This window comes from Centruroides sculpturatus, unplaced genomic scaffold, assembly GCF_000671375.1.
Source record: "Centruroides sculpturatus isolate CEXI.00-Female unplaced genomic scaffold, Cexi_2.0 scaffold381, whole genome shotgun sequence".
Taxonomy (NCBI): Eukaryota; Metazoa; Arthropoda; class Arachnida; order Scorpiones; family Buthidae; genus Centruroides; species Centruroides sculpturatus.
The window spans coordinates 492,124-506,619 of record NW_019384670.1 but is presented as its reverse complement, the minus strand read 5'-3'; the positions used below and the strand labels follow the sequence as shown (position 1 = coordinate 506,619).

Sequence of the window (14,496 nt, the reverse complement as noted above, 5' to 3'; positions counted from 1 at the left end):
AATCAATAATAAATTTTTTTGTTTCTTTCTTCTCAGTTCTTCTCATTCTCTCAGTTCACCACAGAAAATGTCAGAGATCATCCAAGCTCTTCTGTTAGATTTTGTATTTTACCAATAGCCATCAAGTTTTGAAACATCTTTGATTTTTCAATTTACTTATTACTAACAATTTTCTCTTTTCTGTTCCCATAAGATGTGCTGCTAGTAGAATAGTAATTTTTTTTTTTTAGATAATTTTCCTTCTGCACAGGTGTCTCTTTTGAATTTTAGCATCCTATTTGGTGTAAGGTTATTAAAAAGGCATTTTTCATCTGTAGTAAAGATATCACAATCTTGGAAATTTTCTCTAATTTTTGGCCATTTATTTTGCAACCAGTCATCTATCACATCCATGTTTACTGCAGCTACTTCTTTAACAATTTTTCAGTTTCTTCTACTGTCTTTTTTAAATCTCTCAGTTCAACTTATACTACATTTAAACTCTGTGCTTTTCCAATTTACTTCCTAACTCTTCCACTTTTGACTGCAATATACACCACTAATAGTTGTGTTTTTGTCTCTGTTGAGAAAACCATTTTAACAATACTTGATCTAATTCATCATCAAATGTGATAATTCAAATGTTAAAAAAACATTTGAATTATCAAATTATTCAAATGTTAAAAAAACATTTGAATTATCACATTTGAAACTTGTGAGTATTTTGGCTTTTTCCTTTCAAATGGTAGCAACTGTTGATTTAATTATATTCATTTCTTTACATAATTTTCTTTGCTTTACAACCTATTAATAATTTCATATTTAGTCTGTAATGTAAATGAGATTTCTGTTTACACTGATTAGCACTTAGTTGTCTTATTTCACAAGAACATATGCACAGTACTTCATATAAATCTGACTTAGCAAACAGCAAGAATAGATTTGCCTCAAGATTATGTACAGTTCATTCATTATTCTTTATAACCAACATCAGTGAGCAGAATTTTTCTAACCAATTACAGCTTAAATTTTAAATTTTGTGATTGATTGGTTTTGGAATTCTGTATTTACATTTGAAATTTTCTATCCAATGAAAAGCATATTTTCAATTTCCAAATGTTAAATGGGCAGGAAATTCAACAAAATATTTTTGAAAATCATTTAACCATTAATAACGGATGAGAAATAATATTTAAAATTTAAATTACAGCAATAACAAATGAAAATCTATGACAGTATAAATTTTTAAGTTCATTGTTAATGGGCCAGTAGATGAACCTTAGAAAATACCATATAAATTTTTTATAAAGAAACCTTAGAAAATTTTTATACTCTTTCTGTAAGAGTATAAAAATTTAAATTTGTGATGAAAAATTAGATAAATACATGTGTGCATTGAAATTAGTTAATTAAAAACAATAATATGTAAATTAAGCAACATTTCCCATTTTAGGTCATTTCCCCTTACTTTTTGTTTTTAAACAAAAAGTAAGGGGAAATGACCCTAGTAATAACTCTAGGGTTTTTAAACAAAAAGTAAGGAGTGTTCTTTGTATGCATAATCCATTATAAGTGATAATGTTCATTATTTTAAATTCAAATATTATTTGTTACATATGGGTTTGTTGTAGCTGGAAAAAAATAACATTGCCCTTATGGATGTTTTATTTGTACTTTTAAAATTGGTTCATTTTAGCTGAGAGTTTGTTATAAGCAGGTTCATTATAAGTGAACACTACTGTACCAAGTTATGGGACAGTAATTAGCAGTTATATGACAATAATGAATTTAGTGTTATCATTTGATTATTAATTTTTAAAGATTTAAATATTAGTAATGAAAATAAAAAAGAGGAAAATATTTTCCTTTTCTTTATTTTTATTATTGATGAAAAATATGAAAGCCAGTATTTATTTTTTATAAAGGACTACACTAATTCCACAATTAGTTTGTTTGTGATTTTAACTGATCTATGTAATATTTTGTATATTAATGAAATGATAAATATTGTTTTGAATTTTTTAAATTTAAAATAAAAAGTAAACAAAGTTTTAGTCAGAGTTTAACATTTTACATGTAACAAGTTTTACATTTTTGATATTTTAATATATAAGATAAATGTCATTTTTAAATTTTAAAATGAAATAGACTATTGTAAATTTAATTGATTAATAATAATTGTTCTTCAATATTGTTTATTTATTCTAATTATTCACATTCCATAATAAAATTCAAATAAATAAATATTTGAAATAATTAAGTTATGAGTATATAAGATTTTATTTGAAGCTAAAATAAATGATTAGACAATTAGTAATGAAATGATGTTGCTTGCAAAAAAAATTTAATAGCTGTATTATGGAATGAGTCAGTTCCTATTTCAGTAAAACTTCATAATATATCTATATAATTCTATGGAAGATAAAATAAACAGCTGTTAATTAATAAAAATTGTTTTAGAAAATTAAAATTAAATTAATAAAACATGTCATATGAATTTATTTGAATTTTTTTAAGTAAAAAAAATGCAGTTGATAACATTTTGATTTTATTTGAATGTTTCAGACAAAGTATTTTTGTGTTAAAGGGAGAATACTTTCAATTTAATTTCTTAAGACAGTAAACTGGAAGTTGACATAAAATGTCATTTTGTCACATTTGAATATTAGGGAAGAAAGTGTGTAGATAATATATAAAAATGAAATTTAAAATGATTACATTGTTTTATTTATAATTATAATCTTTATATAGATAGTCAATAAAACAAGAAAAGAGGAAAATAGAATAAATCTTTATTTTAGATTTACAGACTTATGTAACAAAACATTTTTATTTTGCTTTTAAAGAATGATACAAATATTAAAAAAAATCTTAATATTAATTTGTTAAATCACTCTGAACTGCTACAAATATATGAAATTGCAAATAATTACTACAGTAAAAAAGCCTTTTAGCAGCAAGGAATTAACTGTTATGTTGAATTAATGCAAGCATTTTTGATAATTTTAAATGAACATCATTAGACAACTAAAAGTAAAAGAATAGAATATATAAAATGACAAAATAAATAATAATATTAAAAATTAAAAAACCAAAAAATAATAAAATAACTTAATTAACATGTCTTGACTTCTTTATACTTTAGAATTCAATACTCATTTTCAGGCATTTAGAGTGAGGCATTTAAATTCTGGATGAGGAAAGACATTCATTCAGAATTTACATTTACTAAAAACCTAAAATTCTCTGTCCACACTTTGGATGCAACTACAAGACCAATTTTTGTGAAATACAGCACTCTTCTAAAACTTTCTACTACAGATTATTCAGAGATATTAATTGTAAAATAGTATATCAAAGAAATCCAACAGTGCATGACCTACTGAAGAATGCTAAGGACAGCCAAGAACCATATTCTAGATCTGTAGTAACCTTTTCTTTAAGGATTTGTCATGTATAGGTTGAACTCTCTGATTCCTCTGAGAAGGGATAGAAGAATGCAAACTTAACGTACTCAGAGAATGAAAAGACAGCATTATGAATCTGTCTAGATTTTCCAGTGCAAATTATACACAGATCTGGAATATGACCAAGCTTTTAAAACTCCTTACTGACCCCAGTTTGCCAGATTAACAGAATTCAAACAAATCTATAAGCATCCTTGAGAGGCTTGTGTATCAACTCTTAAGGACATTTTTTTCTATTTCTAATACCTGGAAATGGGCATTAAATGCTTAAAGTATCAAAATATCTGATCTGTTAATTAAGTTATTTATATGTATATGATTTTAAAGTTGTTTTATTTTTATTTTATTATTTTTTTTGAATTTCTGTTTATTTCATCATTTTATATATTCTATTCTGTTGTATTTGATTTTCAGTTGCCTGATGATGCATTTAAAATGACCAAAAACATTACATTAATTTAGTATAATGTTTAACTTCCTTGCTGTAAAAGGTTTTTTTTGGTGGTGATTATTTGTAATATTAATTTGAGTTAAAAAAACAAATTTTCATTTTATATATAAATTCAATAGACAGATAAAATATATCATAAAAATACTTTTACATTTATATATTGATTTAGTATATAACAGATATTTGTAATTGAAATAAAAGTAGAATTATTGAAATAGAAATAGTTTGTTATTTAATGATAGCATATGTTTTAGGAAATTTATGACATGTGGTTTCAGTTGAAAGCATATTTTTCAGGAAAATTAAGTTATATTATAATAATTATATTTGAATTTAATATATTCTTAATGCAAAATCTTAAGATAAATATAATTTTCTAAATTGTGCATTGCATTATTTAAAATGAGTTATAAATAAATTTTATTTACTGTAAAGATACATAAACATAATGATATGGTTGATCATTTATAATAATCTTTCAACTAATCTACCCTAAAAATATATATTGTGGTTTGGAATAAAATCTTAAAGAAATAAATTATGATATTTAATAATAATGTTTATAAATAGGCAGATTTAAGCATTCCCTAACAAATGATGATAATGGATTAACAATAATAAACAAATAATAAAGTTTGAAATGTTTTATGTTTTGCATTTATTTCTTATTGTTGGAGTGATATGTGAAAAGAGAATAGCTTAAAAAAAAAAATAATAAAATACATAATACAGTGTATATATATTCACAATTATTCAAACAAATAGGACTATACAAACTGTGATGCAATATTGTCTATATGCCTCATCATAAACTAAATTTACAATGCAGCATGACAAATAACATATAACCATAAAGAGATTTTGCTTTCCTGGCTGATATATATAACAGAGGGAATTATGACGATCTGTCAAAAAATGATCCCCCAAGATTTTTATATTTTTGGACTCGGGACCTTCAATTGTTGGGAAATGCAAAAAATTTAAGGGTTTTTGTGTAGATGCTAGTGTGTGTGGGGGGGGCACAATTTTATTTATCCTCTTTGAAGCTTAATAACTAGTGTTGCAACAAATAGTATATTTGGCCTCAAGCTGAATACCGAATATTCGGCCAGGAGCGTGGCCGAATAGCCGAATATTCAGCCAAACTATTCGGCTTGATTAACACACCTACGAAAATTGGCGCGCAAACCGCATTATGGCAAAGACCCTGCTCTTCATTGGCCTGCTGTCACTATGCTTCGCCGATCATGTTAATTCTTGACAATTGTAGTGGACAGACGAGCGTCATGGCAGTATGTGATAAATGATGATATCAAATGTGAATAACAATGAAATGACCTACACGTGTAAATAACGGAAAAAGAACAGAGAAAGACCGCGAAGTGAAAATGTGAAAATAAATATGAAATTGAGTTGATAACATAATCGAACAAGTCAGTTATGTTATCAACTGAATAAGCTGCCTCAAACAAGTTGAGGCAGCTTATTGGTGCAAAATTCGCAGTTGTGAATGCCAAACAGTTGTTGTCATAGACTTCGAAAAGCTAAATGCTTATTATGAAAGTCACTTAGTGTGCATGGGCGAAAGTCTTGGGTCATTCGGGCTACCAAACTGTCTTGAATCTGTGAAATCATAACTGTGACTTATACCAACGTCCTATCTATCTCTTTTCTCTGCCAGGCTATGAGTAACGTAATTGTAAAATGGGAAATCTACAATGGAAAAGTGACAAATCGAAAGTATGGTGAGCGCGTATTATGATGTATGCATAAGCATACGTGGAGAACAGCGATAGAGGAAAGAGAAGAGCAAAAATGAGCTCTTAAAAAGAAGGATAGGCAGGGTCTGACCCTCAGATGTGCGACGATTCTCGAACGAATAGTGTGTACGTGTGCTGATCTTTGTAATTATAAATTGTGAATACAAGTGATTAATATTATGTTCTTTTTTATTTTGTGAATGTTATAAGTTATAAATAAATATAAACAAACAACATTAACCCGATAACATTAAATCTAAATACCAAAATGATTAATTTACTGTGTTTTTGTTATTTCTTACTCCAGTTTTTAGGTATTCGGTATTCGGCTGAATAGCGAAAAATAGGCCGAATACCAAATAGTAACCGAATATTCGTTACATCACTATTAATAACTCCACTGTGTTTTATCAAAAATTTCTGAAATTTTGCAGGGAGGTTTTTTATTAGGTGGATTGACACTATTAAATTTTGGTGGTTAAAGATTGAGGCAGTGGAGAGATAAAGGGGGTTATGTCATATCTTGAGTAGAGTCAGACTTGATGATGGTTTTACTCATTATTAGCATTTATAATTTTTTTATAAAATCCATTCCTACTTTCAAAATTAAGATTTTGCCATCTTATAATAATTAAAAATATAAAAAGTTCTTTTTAATAAAATATCGAAACAGACGGTGCCACCAAATGTTGCCTGGAAAGTTAAGCAACTGATTGCTGGATTTCTTAAAAAGAAGTACAGATAAAAGTTTACAAAGAAAAACAAAGAATAAATTGAAACAGATTTGTAAAAATCTGTTTCAATTATCTGACACTTGTAAATTGTAGAATTGATCAACTATTGTTAATGACAACATAAAATCATGTTTAGACTTTCCATTACAGATGGAAAGTTTAAACATGATTTTACTAGTTAAGGAGGCATAGCACCATATAGTTACAGATGATATAGTGCTATGCCTCCTTAACACTAGTAACATTTGAAATGTGCATTCACATTATTGATACTTTGTATGTTTTTTCAAAAGATCTAAATATGATTTTGATGTTCTATCAATCGCTTTCTATAATGTAATATGAGATTTTTTCCACTTATTTTATTAGAACATTGTTTGACAAATTATTATACTTTACAAAACTTGGTATCATTGTTGCATTTTAATTACTTTAAACTGCTTAATTTAATGAAACTGATTCTTTATTTTCTTTAAAAAAGTTTGACTTTTATTGAGCCATTGTTAGTTTCATATATTGACTTTTTAAAACTTTCTCAAAGGACAAAATACATTGTTACATTCATTATAGAATATTGTTTAAAATAGCATTCTATAACTTTTAAATTTTTGTCATTATATTCTTTATAGAATATTGGTTCATAGGTAAAATATGTAAAATTGAACAGGATAATTTATTGATAATTAAATGTACTTCAATAGCTAGCAAGACAGCATTTTTAGCAGCTTTAAATTTCATTATTAAGGTATGAAGTAATTTAAAACGCATACTTTAGATTGATTTGCATTTCAAAAACATTATTTCATGAATTAAAAGTAAATTATCTTTTAAAATTATATATTTTAAAATTGTTGGACATCTGGGAATTTCATTAAAAAAATTATTTAATTACCTGAAATAGTTCAAAATCAAGTATCCCAGATTTCCTAGTTTTAAAATATTAAACACTCTTTTCCCTTTAAAATAATTTTTATAGAGTGCTAACCAGTCACTATTCGAAACAGAAATTAAAATAAAATGCATTCTAAATTTGCTATTTACTATGCTGATAAATTACAAAGACTATTTAAAAAAATAGATAGGTGGATATACCAATATATAAACAAAATTAATATGAGAGAATTCCATCTGTTAGATAACTTTCAATATTTTAATTTGGTAAAAAGGAATAATGTAATTTCTTTTATACCTGATAATATAAACAGATATGATCTCAGTTAAATTTAAAAATAATGAATAAATATTATTTAGATATAAATAATTTAATTTTTTTTCACTGAAAATAATGACACCATTATATATATACCAGTAATTCAATGAAAAGTAAGCTTTTAAAAATAAACAACAATTTAACATTTTAAAATTGCTTTGTTAATCGTCTGAAAATGTTAAATTAGTTTGAAATTCAATAAACTTTTTTAATATCTCATGTCTCATGGAATAAATAATTCAAGTATATATATATTTACTTATTTATTATATCATTTGTGATAATGTTAACATTTATGTATTAGATTTATTTCTTTATATTGTAAATATTTAAGGGTAAAAAATGATATTGGATTTCTATTTTACTCTCTGTTATTTATTCAGTCATCACCTGATGATCAGATGTGTGTGTGTGTCTGTGTATTGTATAGAATTTACATTACCACTAAAAATAGTTCTAGTATTGATAAAATGCTTATTTAAAATTTAGATATTCAAAATATTTTGCATGAAGTGGAATATAATAAAATTTTAAATTTAATCATACAAAATTCAATTACATGGTGATGATAATAATTATCATGTAATTGCTAATGCCAGTTTATAATATTTAAAATATATTTTTAAATAAAACAACATACATTCATTTTTATAATTTTTATATTTATTTACCTATAAATTTACAGATATGAGTAGTTTATTGCAAAGTTAATCTAATTAGATGAAACAATAGCATGACCTAGTTTTATTTATTGTCTCAGAAAAATTGATTTAATTTACTTATTAAAAGTTTTCTCTGAATTTTAATTTCTTTTTAGAAAATTAAGTAAATAAATAAATATATGATATGATATGTAATGCTTTAATTCACTGATATATTCTGACATTATCAGTAATTCTAATTATTACACTAAAAATACTTTTAATGAGATCTTTGTCTATTAATTTTAGCAGTTTGTTTTTTAAGTAATTAAATTAAACTCTATGAAAATTAATTTATAAAAATAATGTTTTTTTTTAATTATGAACAGATATTGACATATCGTATTAAAATATATTCTATAATACTCTTTAAAATACCAGGTAAAATAACTGATTATATAAACTTTTATTGATTTATTTTTTTCCTTTTGGCTTTTGGCCCAAGAAGAATTTCAAGTATGAATATACCTATACTGATATCATTATTGTATGAATTGCAGATTAAATAAGCTAAACATTATGTATCTTTCATATCATTTCTGTGTTTTTTTTAATTATTTATTCCTTTATAACAATAAAAATTGATTAAAATGTTCTTATATTTTATACTTTTTAGCATTTTATACTTGTATTTTGTTTATCAGTGTAGCTCCCAGAGGGAGGCTAAGGGTCCTGGCACCCTCTGAAGAGAAAGGAAAATAAATACTAGGAACTTTTCCAAAAATATTATCCTAATTAAAATTAATTATTTTATTTATATTATGTCCGTGATTTTATTTCTTTCTATTTACGAGTTAACAGTCATATAAGGTGGGAATTTTATTGAATTCACATTTAAAAATTTATTTATTTTATTCAACTCGGCTCCCCCCCACGATTATTAAATTCTGAGTGCACCACCATTATCAATTCTTATTGATTTAATTTAGAAGTAAGAATTTGTTTATTTTGGTTACAAGAAGTTTGTTTTATTTATCTAATATAATATATTTTCTGAACTTTCATATTTATTTCTATTTATATAAAATAAATGTGGAATAGCCATCAACTTTATTGTAATAAATAAAGTTTATGGCTATATTATTAAAGGAAAAGTAATTTATTTCTAAAATTAAAAATTCTAACAGTAAATTATTTGCTGAATTTGAAAGTTTTGAAATTTCATTATTTTTTTTTTAGTGATAGTGAATTTATTATGAATTTATTAATTAATTTAAATAATTTAAAGACACTATAAAACCAAATGTCTACTTATATGAACATATCATAGATGAATATTGTTTATTGATTTTGCTTAATCTATTTACTATACGTTTAATGTTGTTAGGTTGCCTGAATTATAATCGTTAATCAGAGTATACCTATTTACACTAAAGGATAGGAAATTAATATCCTCTTTAAACGATCAGCGACCTGTGATAAATGATAATGATTGTTTATGTTATTACAGGATCGTAGGCGGTTGTCATGTTTCTTTTGAGAGTACGGGTCGTTGATTTGACAACACGTGATACTAAATTGTGAAGCTGTGCCAAGCATTGTCAGCAGAAAATATAAAATTAGAAAGCCAGTGTATTTTTCAAAAACACGTCTAGTCTGTAGGAAAAAACACGTGAAGGTCCGCGCGACCTTGAAAATAGTCGACCTTGATACCAGATAGGTCATGAGTCCCACCATAAGAAAATCGAGGAAGTGGATGTTTTACATTTCTTTTTAAAGATACTATATTAGTCCGATTCCGTTCTTAACAATTTTCTAACATCGAACGAATCTTTTTCTTCTTGTTTTTTTTTTCTTTTTAATACAGTGATTGATTAAATACTGTAACTATATACGCAACAGACCCTAGTGAACTGCAGTGTATAATTAGCCTGACGCATCACACAAGCTACTGTATATAGAGTATATGTAATCTCATTGGGAAACAGAGATCGGAAATTCCTCGGGGAAATCTAATCTCTTTTGATTCAATTGCTTTAAGTAATTTCCGTTCTCCCTTCATCCTGTCGTCGTGTGCCGCCATCTGTTAACGGCTTACGTTAACAACTTTGTCAACCACAATAGAAAGCCGGCTTTTTTTTTTTTTCTCTTTTCTTTCACTGCCGTTTCCAATGAGTCATGATATTTAATGGGCCACACGACGCCGTTCTTCTCGATCAATAAATGCACGTTTAAAAAAGGGTGTCATGAATATAGACTTTTCGTAATGTAGACGAAACACACTTTATCGTCTACCTACCCTTTAAAGCCTACTAAAAAAAAAGATTTTACGATTATTTTTTTAAATATTATTTTAAAGGTTATTAATAAAAACGTTGCTAAATAAATTTTAAATACGTATTCCCTCTTCTTCCATTTTTTAAGATACCTTTTTTTTTATGATGTATGAACACTCTAGAGACTTTTATATACGAAATGCGTATGTTCGTAGAATTATAAATAAATGGAATGATAATACTTCAGTTGCAGCTTTGGAAAAGATAAAAATATTCTTCCAGCAGTGAATTAAATTGATTTACTTATTAGAAATTTGAATTAATTAATAATAATAATACTACAGCAGCTTGCGTTGCTTGAAAATCGTCGACATCAACTTATAACATTTCGATATTGGTTTTTGGATTGATCTTAAGTTGTAATTGAAAATTCATTATAGTAACTTTTTGATGATTTTTCTTCTCGAATAAAAGTAAATTAATCAATAATTCTTCGACTNGCAATAATAATATTTTAGTTATTAAATATATAATTACTTTATAATTCGATTAATTCTGATAAATTTTAATTAATACCAGTCGACCCCCCCTATAACACTGTTAATTTTTCCGTTTTATATGAATTCCATGTTGTACGAGTCACTTAGATTTTACAAATACGTGAGCTGTTCACAGCCCGGCACACATATTTGTAAAATCTAAGTGACTCGTACAACATGGAATTCATATAAAACGGAAAAATTAACAGTGTTATAGGGGGGGTCGACTGGTATTAATTAAAATTTATCAGAATTAATCGAATTATAAAGTAATTATATATTTAATAACTAAAATATTATTATTGCTGTTTAAACCCGCGGACTTAACTAAAAATTTATGCGTGTTAATTCAGTTTTAGAATTTTAAGTTTGCTTTTTTTTTTGTTTGTTTTTCATTTAAAATAAATATACTTTGACTTTCTGAATTTTAATTGTAATTTATGTTACTCGGTTTTTTTTTTAATTTGTTAGGAAATTAAAGAATTAGACTTTAATTATTTTTGCGATAACGTTGATTATATCCTGTCTAGGCCCGAAAAAGAAAGATATAAAGTAACTTTTTAGATATTTTGCTTGTGATTTTATGTATTTTAGTCGTGTTTATGTAACATAAATAGATCTAAAATATTTGTTTAGCTGTAATTACCGTTATAGATAAACAAATAAAATATAACTAGACGAATAATTAGGTGCGTGATGAATGAGAATTTACTTTGTATTTTTTTTAAGTCTTTTCGTGGAATAACGAAATTTAATAATTAATTTTTGAAATAAATCTGGAAGATAAATCGAAAATTACTTTTTTAAAATCGGAAAAGATTAATTAGTCTTTATATAATGATCTTTATGACGTTACGAAATTGAAATTTTAAAGTTTAATTTAGAAAATATTTAACAAGCTTTAGTAATGATTTTTATAACATTCGAGAAAATTGAATTTTAAGTATAGAATAACAATAATTGTTAACGATTTTCATAACGTTTCAAAATTGAATTCGGGGTTTAAAAAATGCGCGTGGATAGCGATGATCGGAGTTTTAAAAATTTAAACCGAATACAAACAGTAATTAACCAATCGCAGCAAAGAATTTCTGTTGTTAATTTAAAATTCCAAAACTATATATATAAGGAATCAGACATTATCCATCAAATTCTCACTTAATATATTATTATTCTTGACTAAAACTAAATTGATCCGTTATTGTTCTGGCACGATGATGATATTTGGAAGGAATCGATACATTCTGAAACTAACCAGAGAAACCGCTTCAATTCGTTCATTTTCTACGTGGTCCAGGACCTCTATAGCATCTAAATAATCGATTAATACCCTCCTATTTCAAGAGTAAATCGCGAAACTCGATCCTAAACCATAAGAGAGACATTCGTAAATATAAGTTTGGATTTGTTCAAACTTTCGATAATCAATGCATTTATGATTATGATAAATAAAAAATGTATAGTCGCATCTTATCTGTGTTGTAAACGTTGTTATTGTTTAGCGTCGCCATGGCAACCGCATCCCTGGCGCTATTGGTCATTTCAGTTCCTGCGACTGCTTGATGGGAAGCAGCAACCGATTCTCTTTATCACACCCCCAACCGTACGGAGGTCGTGCGGATCATGACCCAGTTCATCAGTCATTTACCAGTCGATGTGGCTGTAGCATCGAGACCTGTGAGGCCACAATATATTGATATCAGAGAACATTCTAGGCAGGTAAGTCCTCTTCACCTCATATAACTCTTGCAATGTTGGGAAGCCTCATTTACAGTAACCGGTTCACGGATAGCGTAGTACATACCATGGACCGGAGAGTTTTTCTGGTAAATGCGGTTCGACTTTTATTAATTTTTTTTTCCCCTCTCGATTTTAATAAACATTAATCGTAGTTAGATTAGTTTTATCATCGTTCGAATCGTATAGTCATTCATTCTGCAATATCGATCTATATCAGTAAACGTTTAAGATTCTGAACACGACTCCTGTGATAATGTTGGGATATTTTTATTATTATTTTTTAAATATATTTACTGTATATTTTGTTTTTAATGCTTTTACTGTGAAACGATTTTGTTTTTTCATGTTAAGTAATTTTCTCGTAGTTTTATTCTTTCGCATCACCAAACAATAAAAGAATTATCAAACTTATATTCAGTAACGCGCAAAATTCCATTTTTTTAGAGGGATGCAATTGGCGTTTTGCCAAAATTTGTTCCAGAGAAGGAAGATATTTTTCTTCTGTAATGTATTTCAACAACAGTTTTGCACTATGCAATTCATCATCTCGAAATAACCATCAACACACTTCGACAGAATGTGATTTATCTGAAATTATTGAACTTTTGCGGTCGTGTGAAAGTCTCTCATATATTCAATTTTATATTTTTCATACTATACATGTTATGTAAGGTTTTATTATTCTCGATTCTTATAAACCTAATAAAGCTTTTCATATAATTCGAATGGAAATTTTTTTTTATAAAAATAAAGAGGATATTTCATTGTTAATAATTACACTCTTTTATCATGAAGGAGAAAGTCGTTTTATATTTAAATCGTCGTGAACAACACTTTTATTTTCAAAAATTATAAATTTTAATTAGTCTTTAGTTGGAAAATATTACTTATATATTTTTAGGCAATTTATTTTTATTATTCTATTTTTATTTGTAAGAAAAAGTAAAGATACAACTCGTAAGGAAATGATACTTTGAACGAATTTTATTATCTACTTTGTTAGTGATTTATTTAACGAATCTTCGATAAACTGTGTAAATTATTAAAGCATCATTAAATAAAATATAAATTAAAAGACATGGAAGCATTATCGTTTACAAAAATTTTCGCCGAAATTTAAATATTATTATTATTGAAATTATTGAATATTAAGATACACTTATTTTAATATTTTAGAAATGGTTAAACATTATCATTACGTATAAAATTGAATTTTGTGGTATTTAAGCATTTAATTTATATTATAATACGCTTATTTAGACGTTTAATCCTATGATAATCAGATAACATATCAAATATAATCAAAAGTTACTGAAACAATTATGGATCTTTGCCAAAATTCCTTTTCGGATTCGGAAGTTTTATTGAGTTTTTTTCCTTTTTTTAATAATGAATAACACATTAATTGTATAGGCAAGACTTTTTCTTTTGTATAGAATCCTTGCTATTATCGAATATTTCGGGGAAAGAATTACAAAACAAAAAAAGAATTAACTATTGTTAAAACTGTTTTTTTTTTAAAAGAAATTCAAATTTTGGCACTAAAATGCAAGAAAAATTTAAATTTAGGTTAATGCAAGTTTCGATTCTGTACTTCCGAAAGAGCGAAGTATAAATATTCAAAGAATTCGAAGCGTAGTGAAAATTAAAGATTAAATTTATAATGATAATCGTTAAATAATACTAAGAATCTGCATAT

At 26.3% G+C, this 14,496-nt stretch overlaps 1 protein-coding gene across 1 annotated transcript in view; it reads left to right on the top strand.

Annotated features, from left to right (window-relative positions):
- Nucleotides 1-12,160: 12,160 nt before the first annotated feature.
- The window catches only part of LOC111626691 (ankyrin-3-like), a 173,100-nt gene continuing 170,764 nt past the window's right edge, over nucleotides 12,161-14,496 (top strand). Inside the window, exon 1 of the mRNA XM_023370173.1 lies at nucleotides 12,161-12,776. Coding sequence (XP_023225941.1) covers nucleotides 12,681-12,776 — 96 coding nt within the window. The 5' untranslated portion in view covers nucleotides 12,161-12,680. The remainder of the gene's footprint in view (nucleotides 12,777-14,496) is intronic.